At 36.4% G+C, this 16981-nt stretch overlaps 1 protein-coding gene across 1 annotated transcript in view; it reads left to right on the top strand.

Moving 5' to 3' along the window:
* The window catches only part of WDR12 (WD repeat domain 12), a 25353-nt gene extending 8372 nt beyond the window's left edge, over positions 1–16981 (top strand). Inside the window, exons 2-13 of the mRNA XM_004701541.2 lie at positions 127–221; positions 2169–2263; positions 2929–3035; positions 6221–6336; positions 6734–6888; positions 8868–8913; positions 11206–11291; positions 12809–12949; positions 13037–13142; positions 13297–13429; positions 14682–14754; positions 15613–16981. Of these exons, the coding sequence (XP_004701598.1) occupies positions 127–221; positions 2169–2263; positions 2929–3035; positions 6221–6336; positions 6734–6888; positions 8868–8913; positions 11206–11291; positions 12809–12949; positions 13037–13142; positions 13297–13429; positions 14682–14754; positions 15613–15690 (1231 nt within the window). The 3' untranslated portion in view covers positions 15691–16981. The remainder of the gene's footprint in view (positions 1–126; positions 222–2168; positions 2264–2928; positions 3036–6220; positions 6337–6733; positions 6889–8867; positions 8914–11205; positions 11292–12808; positions 12950–13036; positions 13143–13296; positions 13430–14681; positions 14755–15612) is intronic.

Here is a 16981-nt window from a genome sequence, read left to right as displayed (position 1 = left end):
TGGAATGGCCTGTGTTTATTTTTTTGCCCATGTAGGAAAAATACGGCATATAGTAGGTATCTAATATTGAAAAAAAAGCACATTTATCAATGTCTGTGAACTTGATCTTGCTCTGTCTTTTTGTAGGTATGCGGTAGATGATGTTCCCTTCTCAATCCCTGCAGTCTCAGAAATTGCTGACCTCAGTAACATCATCAATAAGTTGCTGGAGGCCAAAAATGGTGGGTATATTATACACTTGATAAGTTAGGGAAAGGTACATACGATACATTTATTTCCTTTTTGCTTTATGTTATAATTCCGTATGAAATTTTAGAACTCTTCATTTTGTAAATTATGGGATTCTATGCTGGAAAACAACTTTAAAAAATGCTCTGAAAGAAAAGTTTTCACAGAAGATATACTTCTATTTCATGTGCTTTTCAGGTATAAACATGTCTAAATGTCAAGTAAAACGTAAGAAATATTTAAAATATGTTATTGTATATATAAATTATTGGCACGTAAAATTAACCTGAACTCATGTTCATGGGAAAGGTGAATGGAAACATATTTTCCCTCCTCTTTAAATAATCTCATATTTTGTTAAGTTTGAGGTGCTGTTTTGAACAACTTTTTTAGGGAGGGAGAGGCAGTCACGTATCTATTTTTGCCAATAAGTTGTAGATCTTGATATTCGTGGTATGAATTACTGTTTAATACCCTTCCTGTAAAGCAGGCTATGAAAACAAAACATCAAAACCAATTTACACTGGAATCATGAAAGCAGAATCCCACCGTAAGTTAGGGACCACAGACTTCCTGTTGGCAATCTTTCCTATTCCTTCCGTTCAATCATGGATGCATAGAGATAATGATGAATTTATAAATTTTGAGGGTGTCTTATATTCTACTTGTTGAAAAAGTCTTTGAACTAGAATAAGAGTTATTAGTCTTTCAATCAAAGCTTTACAATACCAGTATATGGTTGTTTATTGATACCCAAGTAGTTGAAAATTTTTCGAAACCTGTAAACTGAGTATTTGTTGGCCTTTTTGTATAAATTGAATAATTCTGTTATTGCTGTGAACTCAAGATGCAAATGATTTAAATATCAGATTTTAAAAATATTGCTAATGAAAATAGTTGATGAGAACATTTTTGTTTTAGAAGGATTACAGCTAAAAAATGTGTAAAGTATGATATAATTAGATTGTTCACTACTTTGCATCTCCAAATTAAATAAAGGATGGAGGCAGAAATTATCATTTGCAGTTCAACTGCTAGGTAAAAAGTTAGTAGGGAACATTGTGATGTGTGGAATCAGACTGACATTGTCTAAGCCCACAAGTGGATCTTAGCACCATAAAAAGAGACAACCACATTCCTAATTTGTTCCTATAAGAAATACATAGCACTGCCTGTGAAGTACTAGTCTTGTAAAGTGTTAAAAAAAAAACAAAAACAAACCCAAACTTACTAGCTGTCCGGATATATAGGTGATAGAGGAATATTTAGAGAATACCTTGGAGACACAAACAACCAAACCTGGAAAGTAGGACTTATTATAGGGCAGGTAACCTACTTTCTCCAAAGAATCAAGACTAAAAGAAACAGTAATCAAATACAATATGTGACCTTTGGATGCTGAGTCGAAACACCTCCCTATAAAAAGACATTAAAAAAAAAAAGAAATATGAATATTGACTATTTGATTAAAAAAGAATTGTTCTACTTTTTATCATTGTGACTCTGTTTTCTTAAGTTGCTATACTTTTAAGATGCATACTAAAGTATTTACAGATGGAACGATAGACTTTCTGGGATTCGATATGAAGTAAACTAGGAGGGAAGAGTGTAGTTCATTGCCCAAGAGTAGTCATTTACCAAACGTGGTGATAGATGCTTCAGGAGTCATGATATTATTTCTGCGTTTGCATATGTGTGAAGTTTCCCATAGACTACAGAGGTTTCTTAAAAGCACAAGGACACCAACAGTATATCTCTAAAAACCACATGGCATACTGGGGTACATGGCCTGATTGTGCCAGATGAAATTCTGGGGGGACTCACCAATCACACTAGGATCATAGATGCCTGCGTGTTCTGAGAGTTTTCAGGTAGACCTCTGGCAATACCATGTGAACCAGGTTCTGAGAGTAATACTAATTTTATTATATTTTCTTTAGAGTTCCACAAACATGTGGAGTTTGATTTCCTTGTCAAGGGCCAGTTTCTACGCATGCCCTTGGTCAAACACATGGAGCTGGAGAACATCTCATCAGTAAGTTCAAAGACCTCTGCGTTCCCTCCAGACATGATCAAGTAGAGTTAGCTTGAACTTAGCGTCAGCAGCAAAGATTCTTGTGATGATTGATTTTCCTACATGTGTGAACTTTAGTTTCTATATATTTAATTCTGATAATCCACACTTCTCTGAGAATGCATAAATGTGGGGATAGTAAATATATGGATATTATAAATATATAAAATTTTATATTACTGTTGGACATGTACAAAATGATTGTACACATATAAGAAGCTTATGGGTTAAGCTGTTGTGATGACTAGGGGTTTTCTTTCTCTAATTTTTCAGACTTTTCATAATAATACTTTTATAACTTAAAATTCATCATGTATAATTGCTTTGATGTTTTTACAGTTAAATTTTTTCTATATTATTTTTTCTTTCTTTATTCTTATACAGTTAAATTTTTTCTATATTCTAGATCTCTACCTGTAGTATATAGTGACTGATGTTACTAATATTCTTTAATATTACTCTAAACAGATTGTTGGGGGAAATAAAGTTTTTTACTCTTCGTATGATTCCCAATTTTCAGGATAAATGAAGAGCACTGATAGATCTAAGACTCTGAGGCTCCATTAGCTTCATATTTTAAAACTGCACCAGCTGATTGGCTTCTGCTTTTTTCTCTCTGTGACCAGGAAGAAGTGGTGGAGCTGGAATACGTGGAGAAGTACACTGCGCCTCAGCCAGAGCAGTGCATGGTCCACGATGACTGGATCAGTTCTGTTAAAGGGGCGGAGGAATGGTACTCCCAGATGCATGTTCTTAGACCTCTTTCCTTCCATACCATCTTTTTAAGTCCACTATGTGAATATTTTTCTCTGGTTTCCAATGCTTTGTAAAAGTAATTTTGTGATAATATGCATAGGTGACTATGTCAAAGAAAGTCGGCCGTGTATTCAAGAAGAAACTAGTTACGTATTAATAGATTTCTTTTTAATTTCTTTAACAAGTTTAAAATTGTGAATTAGGTAGGGTTTGCATATCAGATCATTCAGTTTTGTATTTAGTAATTTAAGCTACTTCTCAACCAGCACCAGCACCCATTGTTTTCTTTTTTGCTTTAAGATGTTATAGTGACATTTGTCATGAATCTGTCGGGTGTCTTGGGACATTTATTTGTCTGAGGATAATGCTTTTAAGACTGAGCTAGTTGGTTTTCTAGTGGGAAGACAGCTTTTTTTTTTCAATTCATTTAATTTTTTTTTATTGCTTTTGAAAAGGTGTCAGTTTTTTTTTCCTAGTCGTTTTATTAGGGGCTCATACAACTCTTATCACAATCCACATATACATCAATTGTGTAAAGCACATTTATACATTCATTGCCCTCATCATTCTCAAAACATCTTCTCTCCACCTAAGCCCCTGGCATCAGCTCCTCATTTTGGGGTAAGATAGCTTTTATAGCCACAAATCTGTTTGCTATCATGAAGATGCAGATTATGTTTTTCTAATAGGAAAAAAGATGGATTGGAATCACCTAAGAAGGTATGGGTGGCTTAAAGCAAGCCCCCACTGGTTTTACTGTTAGTAAAATACCTCAAAAGTGGACTATAAAATGAATATAAACTAAGCCCCACAAAAGAAGACAGCAATAAATTCATACCTGTAATTACACTGAATGTACACCAATTAAATGTACCAAGAAAGAAAATGGCAAAATGGATAAGAAATCTGATGCATCAGTACACTGCCTCCAAGAAACTTGCCTTAGACACAAAGACACATATATACACCCATGCATTATTGCAGCACTGTTCACAGTAGCAAAGAAATGGAAACAAGTGCCCATTCGTGGGAGAATGGATAAACTGATTTGTACATGCAATGTAATGTCATGAAACAGTAGAGAATTGCCAGTTCACAAAGATCTCAAAACATGAGTGAACCTGGAAGACATTACGTTGTGTGAAATAAGTCAATCATGAGAGGACAAACTTTGGATGAGTCCACTATTGTAAAAGGTCTGGAAGGAAACACAGGGAAAAATGTCGTCTTTGAAAGCTACCAAGAATGGAAGGAAAGGTAAAGAAAAAGCCAATAACTAGATAATAAACCAATTGCCTTTGAGTTGATTCCAGCTCGTAGAAGCATATTGACCCTATAAGACAGAAGAGAAATGTTCCCATGACTGTAATCTTCATGGGAGTAGATAGCCTCATCTTTCTCCCTTGGAATGGCTGGTGGGTTTGAACCTTGCTCTCAGCAGTCCAACACTTAGCAACTTGGCTACCAGGGCTCTTTAACGAAAGAACAGACTAATTTGGGTGAAGGGAAAGGCAGCATATAATAAAGGGATGATCAGAATATCAGTAAAGACAGGATTAGAGTTACAGACAACAAAGATAAATGCTGTTACATAAACAATCCTGTAATATCAGAAATAAATAGTAATCTACAAATGGAAACATAGGTAGACAGGAAGATGAATAGATAGGTGATAGGGACTATACTTATGATCCTATATGTTTGTAGGCTATATTTCAACAAATGCATGTGTTGTGAATACATGCATGTTTATAATAAAGCAAAAGGAGCAAAGGTATGTTATCTTAGCTATAACCAAGGTCTGTTGGCATAATGTGGTTCACAGGCAACAGTCTTCATTCTGCTGTGGTGACATATAACTGGGGTCTTAGTTATGATTGATTGCAGGGGTCCTCAAACTTTAAACAGGTGGCCGTTCACTGTCCCTCAGACCCGTTAGGGCCGGACTATAGTTTTTTAAAAAAAACTGAACAAGTTACTATGCACACTGCACATATCTTATTTTGAAGTAAAAAAAAACAAAACGGGGCAAAAACACCTAGCGGGCCGGATAAATGTCCTCGGCAGGCCGCATGTGGCCAGCGGGCTGTAGTTTGAGGACCCCTGATTTAGTGTGTGAGTGATCATCTGGGGTGCAACTATTGGTCTTACCCCATCCAGAGCAAAGAAGAGTGAAAACAAAATCAAAGACCAATAGAAACAGTACAGAGTACTAGTGTACTCCTCAAACCTCAGCTTCCACCACCCTCCCGCCAGAAGAACTCTGGAGCCAGTTCTGCTGCTGACCCCTCTGGAAAGGGATCAGAGTAGAGGATCCTGCATAGAGTGGAAGACAAATGTGGAACTCAAAATATTTTAATTTTTAAAAACCCTGGCTTACTGATCTGTTGGAGGTTGTTGGAAACCCTTGGTCACTCTTCAGGCCTGGAACGGAATTCATTCCCCTCACTCAACTTTTAGTAAAAAATAGGCCTGTGGGGTGAAAAACCAGAAAAGGGAAGTACGTACTCCTTGGAGCAGTCAACCAGTGGAAACAAAAGGACAACACTTGTCTGGAGATGAAGCTCTGAAAGTAGCAATGGATAGGAAGAAGGATCGGTGGCAAAGATAATTACAGGAAAAAAGCGGAAAGAGTGTTGGTACATTTGGGGTTCTACAATCAATGTTATGAAATTAATTGTGTATGAATGGTTGAATGGAAACGTCCAATCACAATGAAATGTTAAAGAAAAAGGGTGGATCATAGTAGGAGCTTGCTCCTTCAAAGTCTGTCTCTCAGGAATTATGACAAATGTTATTACTGGTCTTACTTTTACTGTAAATTTGTATTATTATTTTTTTGTATTAGTTTTTGTCTTGGGTTAAGTGCAAAGGACTTTGAGGCTTTTTAAGCAATTCACATGGCTTCCCCAAAAGTTGCAGTATTTACAACAATGGTAAAAAAATGAAATCTAAAGGTTGTCAGATCTATTTATATCTTTAACAAGACTGAAAAAGTAGTAACATCTGATACTATGTTCTGAAATCTTTCTCTTCACAATTTAAAAAAATTTATCCTCAGTGTTGACTTGTTATTGCCTTAAAGCACAATAGATTTTTAGGTTTTGAAAATGCTTTTTTACATATTTTACAGATCTTTTTTTCCCCCGCCCCACCTCACAGGATCTTAACTGGCTCTTACGATAAGACTTCTCGAATCTGGTCTTTGGAAGGAAAGTCAATAATGACAATGGTGGGACATACAGATGTTGTAAAAGATGTGGCTTGGGTGAAAAAAGGTTAGGACTTTTTGCCTTTGAAAAAGAATCCTAAGCCAGTTCTAGTGCAAAAGCAAAGCAGGGGTTGACTAGGAAATAATTTGTGTTTCGGTAATTATGAGGCCTTTCGATAAAATAGTCTATAAAAAAATCCATAAAATTGGTTGAAACGAGTCCTTAAATTTACATCAGGTAATATACATTTACCAGTGAATATATGATGTGGCATGCTATCTTTGTGTCTGCTTAAAGAACAGTCGCTTTATGCTGTAAGTTAGTTTACTTTTCAAATCCAACCTGACAAGTGCCTGTATCTTTTTAACGTATCTGTTTAAGAAAGCTTTGATCTGCTTCAGAACACAAGGCCTTTACAGGCTCTGTGCTGATTTGGCTCTGACTTTGGATTTCCTTTCCTCAGACAGTTTGTCCTGCTTGCTGCTCAGTGCCTCTATGGATCAAACGATTCTCTTATGGGAGTGGAATATAGAGAGAAACAAAATGAGAGCCCTGCACTGCTGCAGAGGGCATGCTGGGAGTGTGGATTCTATAGCTGTTGATAGCACAGGAACTAAAGTAAGTAGTTGCCATTAGTATGGTATAGAATTAATGTGTTTCTTTATAAACAGTTTTATTGACACACAATCCACATACACAATTCAATAGTTCAATCATGCCAAGAAGAGTTGTGCAATCAGTACTGTATTAAATTTTATTTTAAGCAGCTTCCTAAACATTTTTCTACATAAACACATTGTGATTGGCCTGGGTTAGTAACTTTTAATGGCTAATGAGCATACTTTCAAACTAATAGTAATACTTAAGTGGGGGGTGGGTGGTGGGTGGTAAAAGGGAGCTTATGTCAAGGAGTTCAAGGAGGAAGAGGATGTCTTAAAACTGATTGTGGTGTCAGTTGTACATTCCTGCTGGGTGTGATTGAACTATGGAATATATCTGTATTAGCTCCCAATACAGATTGGGGGGGGAAAAATAATACTCATGTAGGTAAAAATGTAAATGTACATTTCCTCTGTCTGGATATCTTTGGTTTAGAGCCATGCTTAAACTGCAGAAATTTTAAGGCATCAGGTAAACATACATTTCTCTATACAACCTTATTAACTCACCATAGTTCACATTTGAAGGAGCCTCCAAAAGTTAATGGCAAAATTCCATTTTCTTTCCATTCCATTTTTCCATGAACCTTTTGAAGATCCCTTGTATTCTCAGTCTATCAACTACTCACCTTGCTGACATAAACTTAAAATGCCTATCATCTGAGCATTAGCATATACTAAATTAATATTGACACTAGCTTTACAGGACGTGCCATTTTGATCCATTTCAGTTTCCTAAGTGAAAATTATAGAAACCATTCACATTTACCTCCTACCATTTATGCTGACTTTTATCCATTTAACAAGACAAATAAGATATCCAAATTCATTTTCTCTTAAGCCTTGTAATCTCGAAATTCTTAGGGGTACACCTTTCTCTTCAGATAGGTGTCAATTTGACTTGAACATAAACTGAGTATTAATCCCAGTAAATCAGCTTCATTCATGGGAGAATTACTCTGTAAGAAATATAAACATAGTAAAAAAGTTCTTAGAAAGTAAACATCAAATATAAAGACCCAAGCGCCCTTATGATACACGGAACCCAGTATCTCCAATGTTGTATAATGTTAAATATTATATGTTTAACATAGATATACAGCATACAGTTTCATTTACAAGTTAATAGTGTACATTTAGGTTGTTTTTAAGTGAGTAATTTTTTAAAGAAAATGTGCGGTTTCATTCACAGCACTATTGGGCACACATCCGTAGAGATAGGTATATGAGAAATGTCCGTTAGCCTAGTGTTAATAGGGTTTGGTTTGGTGCTGATCTACTCTTTTTCATGGTGAAATGGTAACTTACTTGAAGGAAAACAAAGATGTGAGCAACATTATTGATGTATGAGGGGTTGTGAACCTGCTTAACAATTAGAAAGTTCCATAAGCCACATCAAAGTCTTCTGAATTTAGGAGTTTCTTCAGGATTTCATTAGCAGCTTGGTGACAAGACATTTTGTACAGTCAAAGGAAAAGATGTATGCATTTTCATACGGTGCAGAAAGGTTTACAGGTTGTTGAATCAAGATGAAATTGAATGAATTGTGCCCTGTATTTTAGTTAATAAGAGAAAGAAACATCTTAAATTTCTTAAACTTAATGGAAAGCTTGTCACAAGAAGGCTGTTAATGCGGTTGGGCCGTGGGAAGCAGTGAAACGGTGGCTCGCACACACGCTTCCTGAGACACAGTTTTATAAGAAAGGTCTTACATAAGTAAGGGGCCACTGGCACAGTATAGATCAGTTTCCCACCCCGATCTAAGCCACTCTGTACAAGAATTGAGGGCATAGCTGCCAGGAGAATGGGCACGCCAGGCAGATGGTTATCTTTGGTAATAATGCACCGTGGAAAGTAAGTAAAGTAGTAAAAACAATTAGGCGAGTAATAGAATTATATTACATATTCTTTTCCCCCCCCTCATATATATGTGTTTAGTTTTGCAGTGGCTCCTGGGATAAGATGCTAAAGATCTGGTCTACAGGTAAATTTAACATTTCTTTTATTCTGATATGTGAAAACGTGCATGTGTTAAAAGCAATGAAGTCCCCGAGGAATCTCAAAAATAGACTTTGGGGGCAGGGCTTGATATCTCACCAGACTCGATTGGAAAAAATTCATAAGGGTAAACAAGCAGCCATGGAACTATTTATAGGCTTTGTTTTCTTTTTCTTTTTTTCATGTCTATCTAAGATTGGTCAGATAAACAATCCCGAAGAGAAAACAATGGAATGACAACTCAGTGTGGGACGTGGGAGAGGGGGAGATGGGGGAATGGAAGGGGAGAGCCAACAAACCCAGGGACAAGGGAACAATACATGATATAAAAGCAATGGTGAATTGGGAGTAGAATGCCTGGTGGGGCTTGATCAAGTGCAATGTAGCAGAGAGGAATTACTGAAAGCCGAATGAACGTTGAACATGATAATGGGACAAGAGGAAAGTAAAAGGAAAGGAAAGTAAAAGGACAAGAGGAAAGAACTAGGAGGCAAAAGATATTCATAGAGGTATAAATACAGGCATGTACATATGTAAATACATTTAGATATAACGCTAGGGCTATGTACATATATGTTAAGTATTAAGGTAGCAGATGGACATTGAGTCTCTCGAGTAAAGTACTCCTTCAACACAAGAACACTTTGTTCTTCTAACCTATCATTCTGTGATGCTCACCTTCCCAACACAATCACTGAAGACAAAATGGGTACATAGCAAATGTGGTGAAGAAAGCTGATGGTGCCAGCTATCAAAAGATATAGCGTCTAGGCCGGGTCTTAAAGGCTTGAAGGTAAACAAGTGGCCATCTAGCAGGGAAGCAACAAAGCCCACATGTAAGAAGTACACCAGCTTGTGTGATCATGAGGTGTGGACAGGATCAGGTATGAGGCATGAGAAGACCCAAAACAAACAATCATATCAATGTGAATGGGGGAGCCCAAGTGGAGACTCAAAACCCATCTGTAGACAATTGGACATCCCCTCACAGAAGGGTCACAAGAAGGGACAAGGCAGCCAACGTATAGTATAGCACTGATGAAATATACAGCATTCCTCTAGTTCATTAATGCTTCCTCCCCTCTACTATCATGACTCCTCTACCTTACAAATCTGGCTAGAACAGAGCATGTACACGGATACAGATAAGAGCTCCTGATGGAATCCAGGGCAGATAAACCCCTCAGGAACAATAATGGTAGTAACAATACCATGAGGCTCGTAGAGGGAAAGAGGGGGGAGAAAAGGGAACCAATCGCAATTCTCGATGTGTAACACCCCCTCCCCAGGGTGATGCAAAACAGAAACATGAGTGAAGGGAGACAGTGGACGGTGTAAGACATGAAAATAATAATCATGGGGAGGGGGTGCGGAGGGAGGGAAAAAACAGCTTATACCAAGGGCTCAAGTAGAAAATGTTTTGAAAGGATGATGGCAACATATGTACAAATGTGCTTGATACAATGGATGTATGGATTGTTATCAGGGCTCTAAGCCCCCAGTAAAATGACTTATTAAAATTAAAAAACAAAACCTGTATTAAACACATAAAGCATATATATGAAAGAGAAAAACAGACCACAACCTTTGGAGGACACTCATAAGGGAGCATTTCACTTTCATGGAGAAAAATTAGTATGCCCTTTTGTGTTTCAAAATTTCTTTCTACCCCACCACCTCTCTTATAAGGAAATGTAACTAAATTGAGACAGCATGTTTGGTGGAATAGGACATAAGCACTTCAGTTTTAGAATTCACTTATACCAAGATTTGAATTTGCATTTGGTTTTTTAGTGTGTGTTATAAATTAAGAAAACATTTGCCATTTCAACAGTCTTTGCATATATAGTTCATTGAAATATTTATCATATTGTGCTATCATCACCATTATAGTCCATATTTTTCTAACACTTTTAACAGATTTGCAGTGTTCTCTAAGCAGCACTCCCTCCTGCTCATCCATGGTAACTACGAGTAAACCTTGGTTTCAAATCAGACCAAACCAAACTCACTGCCATTGATTCGATAGAGACTTACAAGGACCCTATAGGACAGGGTAGAGCTGCCCTTGTGAGTTTCCAAGACTAATTGCTGAAAGATATAGCAGGCCCTGTCTTCTGTGCAGTGGCTGGTTTAGAACTGCTGACCTTGCTGATTGCAACTGAACCTGTAACAGGGGAGCGATATACCCAGCACTGTGTATGATCCATTGAGACTGTTTATAATGAATATTGACCATACATTAAGACGACGTTGAATCTAGTTCTCTATAATGCAGTTCCTACAGATGAAGAAGATGAAATGGAGGAATCCATAAGCCGACCCAGAAAAAAACAGAAAACAGAGCAGTTGGGACTAACAAGGGTAAGTATAGGAATTGACAATGCTTGACTTTACTTGTGTTGACAAATACGTGGTAAAGTAATGTAACCTTTTCCATTTGTCTTTCCTTTTGCCGTATCCTGCTGCTTCAATCATAATTAGACTTGTAAGTTTGTAAAGTTTTCGATAAGCACTGTCACATATTTTCTTAGTCTTTGACCCTAGTATCATTGAGTTGGGCTTACATGCGTGTAGGTTTTTATTTAGCTATTATATTTAAGCTCTGATGCTGGAAACCACCCTCTCACCCCACCCCCGAAGTGCTAATTGCCGTGAAACTTGTGCTGTAATTAGCAAATAGGAATTTTTAGATTTTTGAGACCAAAGGGATAAAAGTTATTAAAAAGCAATTACCTTCCTACTTTCCCTAATAATTTAATGGTCTTCTTACAGTAACAAAAAGTTTTATTTTGACATTTACAAGGATTACAAATAACCAAACAAATTATGACGAATATGCAACAAAGACTGTTTTATGTGGCCTGCGAAGTCTAAATGTAGTGTCTCGCCCTTTACAAAAAACCTCTGCTAATTCCTTTTCTAGTGTAACCTTCCAGTATAGATGAGGTAATAATCTTTTAGGAAGTTAAATGTAACAAAGTTACAGTAGTATTGGACTGTCTCTGCCAAGAACTATTTCCTTCTCCTTCACATGTTGTTTCTATTTGAGACAGACATTATACCTAGTTTGGGCTTTTAATTTGAGAAAGATATTAGAGATTTTGGAACACAGTAAATGAGCCATGGACATTATTTTTAAATTAAGTAATAGGACTTTGGGCATATCTAAATGAATTTATCCCGAAGAGTCTGTGGAAATTGGCAGTGTCTTGAACATGAACCGAGCTGTCTAAACTCAAAGCACTGTCTATTTACTTCTACATATAACATGTTTTGTTACTTGGAGGAATTAAGTTAGTGTTAATATAATATTAATACTGTCAACATTAGAAGTAGATGTAATCCTTAGGCAACAACAGATTGTAAAATGGTCTCCTGCCCATGAATAGCATCTGATCTCAGGTTCTTTAGATAACTTTGTCAGCATACAACAGAATATAATGAAAAGGTAAACTTTGGAGTCATATCTGGGTTTATACTTGAGTCTTGCCACTTTTAAAATGTATAACCCTGAGCAAATTAACGTTCTCCGTTTCAGTTCACAAAATGAAAACATACATCCATCTGGAGTTCTGCCATAAAGAAATAAGGCAGCGCATAAAAGCCGACTCTGCCGTTGAGTCGACCCTATAGGAAATGTCCCCATGGATTTCCAAGACTAACTCTTAATGGGAGTAGAAAGCCCCATCTCTTTTTTTTCCCCAAGGAGCAGGTAGATGTTTCAAACTGCTGACCTTGTGGTCACAGCCCAACACAGAACCACTATGCCACCAAGCACCCTGAAAACTAACAGATGAGCTTTAGTAGTAAGTACCATTACTAGTTCTGTTATGCTGAATTGAAAGCACTTTCCCCTTTTGGGGGTCCTTCATTTCCAGACACCCGTGGTGACCCTCTCTGGCCACAAGGAAGCAGTTTCTTCAGTTCTTTGGTCAGATACTGAAGAAGTCTGCAGCGCGTCTTGGGACCACACAATTAACGTGTGGGATGTTGAGACTGGCAGTCTTAAGACAACTTTGGTAAGAATAATACGTTCTGTGATTTTCTGACTTAATCTTTTAGGTAACCAACAGAGAGGTTACCATTCTTTCTTTTCTCTTTTTCAGACAGGAAATAAAGTTTTTAATTGTATCTCGTATTCACCGCTTTGTAAACGTTTAGTATCAGGGAGTACAGATAGGCATATCAGACTGTGGGATCCCCGAACTAAAGGTGAGTCTTGTAGACCACTGGGGAGAAGAGTGGTTTGTGTGGTGTGTGTGTGTGATGCATTTACCTTTCCATTAGAGATGTACATAAATATCTAATTTTTTCATAAATATCTAATTTTGTGGAAAGATAAGTTGTTATTTTTTGCTTTGTTCAGATGGTTCTTTGGTATCACTGTCCCTAACATCACATACTGGCTGGGTCACATCAGTAAAATGGTCTCCTACCCATGAACAGCAACTGATCTCAGGTTCTTTAGATAACTACGTGAAGCTCTGGGACACAAGAAGGTAAATCCTATTTCTGATCTACAAAAAAAATTTACTAATAACCTGTTGTGTGCAGAAAAAAAAAGTGAACTCGATTCTGAAATGATTGTTCAAAGCTAAAAGGTTAAAATAGTTCCCTGTTTTACTCCCTGATATGGTAAGTACAAAAGATTGTAAATTCCATCTGACTTATTTGATATTATTATTGATATGAGAGAGACAGAAAAAAGTTAATGGATATTACCCTGAGTCGTAACACAAATACCATACACAATTTAGAAGAAGAGGGACAACAGACACTGAATAAAAGGAACTTTGTCAGATTATAAACTAATGAGAAAATTTAATAGAAAATTAAACAAAAATCCAAGCATTTAAAAACAACCAGATATCAAGGGTACCTTTTGTACTCTTGGGAGCCCTGGCAGCACAGTGGTTATGAGTTGGGCTGCCAATCACAAGGTCAGCACTTGAAGTCCCCGGCTGATCCTCAGGAGAAAGACAGGGCCTCCTTTTCCTGTGACGTTACAGTCTCAGGAACTAACGGGCAGTTCTTTTGTGGCTCTAAGGTTGCTCAAATCTGCATGACTCTTGGCAGTGAGAATTTGTGTTCTGGGCTAGTACTAAATATTATGTATCCAATGCTGCCAATAAAATGGATGCACAATTTATTTAAATCTTCTTACAAGTAGGATGGAGTGGCATCAGCCACTATCTCACAATACGTGGAGTAGAAATAAATGCTATGAAGACAGGAAAGAAGCATCCCTTTTGGAAAGGCCCCTTTGAAAGAGTGGTGTTTGGTAGTGAAGTGAGAGAGGGCAGTTGAGTTTTTTATAAGGCATCTGTCTGTCAGTGAGGCAATTGGATATGCATATCAAGCTCATGGGAAAACCTGGGCTGTAAACTTGAGTTACTAATATATATAGATTGGTAGGCAAGAGGTGTGTACAACCATGATTTGGAGGTAAAAGACTGGAAGTCAGGAAATGTGAAAATAGCCTCCTCGTAAACAAATGCCTTTTTATACACAGCATTTTCCTGAGTATACTTGTTGCAGCTAATCTATTTAGTCTGCAAATGACATAGAGAAAAATAAGAGACATGTGTAAGTAAATACTAAAAAATTTATGTCTTTGGTTCTTGGAGCAAGGATTTATAAACCCTGGAAAATTTTCAGAAAAGAACAATTGATTATCTATTCATATTCGCTGGTATTTTTTCATTTTATTACTGTGAAATACATGTAAGTTGTTACTGTTACATCTTTCAGTTGTAAAGCTCCTCTCTATGATCTGGCTGCCCATGAAGACAAAGTCCTGGGTGTAGACTGGACAGAGGCAGGGGTAAGAATTTATTAGTTATTAGAAGGAAAGTCTATTGTTGGATTCAATCTGGTGGTTATGTTTATAGTCTGATATTTATAATTCTGTACCCTGACTAGGGAGCCCTGTTAGTGTGGTGGTTATGCATTGGGCTATGGTCTGCAGGGTAAGCAATTTGGAGCCACCAGGCAGGGCATTTTGCTCGCATGAAGAGTTGAGTCTTGAAAAGCCTCAGGGCAGTTCCACTCCGTCCTACATGATCCACACTAGTCAGAATTGACTCGGTGCCGCAAGTTTGAGTTTGTACTCTATGCTTTTCTTTAAAGTAACACTTGAAACATTTAGGGGAAAAACTAATTTTAACTTTGGAGTATCTTAACATCATGGTTAAGTCGATAAACTCAGTAATTCAGACTGATTAAAGTATTTCTCAGGAAGCTCTTAAATAACGTTTGGATTGTAAAAGGTGTTTTTAAATGTTAATTAAATTGTTGCCTAAGAATTCAATCCAAACTCAGTTTCTAGGGCTATTTGAATAATTTATAATCTAGTTACCTGCAAAGAATTAATGTGCTAAAAACTTTTGTTAGATAACTACACCACCCTTCAACTGTTTACTTCAGTACATTTCTTAGCTAATGCTGCATAAAAATTAAAATAGCACGTTACATCTTAACCAAATTCAAATGATCACTTTTACAACTAGAATGTATACAGTACTGAAAATTGATATATTGGTTCCAATATGGAAACTTTAAATGGAAGTTAACTACTCATCTAGAATTCTACTTAAAACTATTGGTATTTTTTAATTTTGCTGTTACATGAAATAATGTATTTACTTACGTGTTTGTGTCTTTTTTCTCCCACTTTATGCAGTTACTTCTGAGTGGAGGAGCAGACAATAAATTGTATTCCTATAAATACTCACCAACCACCTCCCATGTCGGGGCATGAACCTGAATGCTCATCTGATGGTCCAGATTCTTTTTATAAATGAATCCATAGAGAATCCTTCGATTCTACAGACAGTGCTTCAGAAAATAGCATTTTGGATTATAGTTTTTTGTTTTGTTTTTTTTTAATCATTTTATTGGGGGCTCTACAACTCTTATCATAATCCATTGGATTATAGTTTATATAAAATTCTCACCACTGATAATATCTAACATATTATATTTTCTTTATTTCATATTTATAGTGTGACAGTTTATGTTCATGAATATAAAGTGTGACCTGCATTCTCTATCTAATGTAATGCTAAGCTCTTGAAATGAGTTGTTGTCTTCCTTTTCAAGTGTGTTGGTTTGAATTAAAATTTGCTTTTGAAATAATATAATACTCAGATATTATATATATATAGTAATTACATAGCTTTTCTGACTGAGAAGTAGAATTTAAGTTGAAAATACATTTTGTCTTTGTCAGATTGTGATGTTGAAGTATAAGAAAGCAAACTTTAGGTATTCAGAACATTGGAAAAGTAAATCCTTCTTATTTATTAAGTGTTTGTTGAAATATTTTAAGTGAAGTAAATTAAGAATATGTCAGAATCCTTTAGTAATTGAATACAAAGTTCATAGTAACCAAGAATCACCTTGTTCCCTAACTGGTCCTCATATGTAGGTAAGAATAGATCCTTTAAATAAACTGTTTTGGTTAGTATTAGATAATAAACATCCTATTGATTTTATGAATTATCATTAACATTTATCTATGCATGTGCTAATACCAAATATGTACATGTAGGGTAAATTTTAAGTGATTTACATCGATTGGTATTCCTCAAGAATATTTTACAACCTCTTAGCACCATATAGGAAATACATTTGATTTCATTGCTAGACTCTTTAATACAACATTATCTCAATCAATATTCCTATCATGGAATTTCTGGGAAACTACATCTATACCTTTGCTGAGGTTGAGAGCCAAATTCATGGTGGATTAAGCCAGTTAGTAGTTTAGTTCTCTCACATGAAGACGTCTAGAGTTGATACAATGGATTTGTTCCATATTACTTAGGGGCTCAGGCTTTTGCCCCCACTAGAACATTGCCTCATTATCCCAGGACTAAGAAGTAGAACTCAAGTTATCACATCAGTTGCTTATAAAAAGTATATTTTAATGCCAACAAAGTGAGTAACTCTAGCCAGAATATTTATATACATGCTTGTCTCAATTTCATATTTATAGTCTCTGGGAATTTAACTTTCAGAAAATAAAGATTCATATTCTTGTTCTTTGA

This window comes from Echinops telfairi, unplaced genomic scaffold (assembly GCF_000313985.2).
Source record: "Echinops telfairi isolate 266 unplaced genomic scaffold, ASM31398v2 ScPeMD7_3;HRSCAF=10, whole genome shotgun sequence".
In the NCBI taxonomy this organism is placed as follows: Eukaryota; Metazoa; Chordata; class Mammalia; order Afrosoricida; family Tenrecidae; genus Echinops; species Echinops telfairi.
Note: the sequence above shows the minus strand (reverse complement) of the source record. Positions and strands in the feature narration are given on the sequence as shown.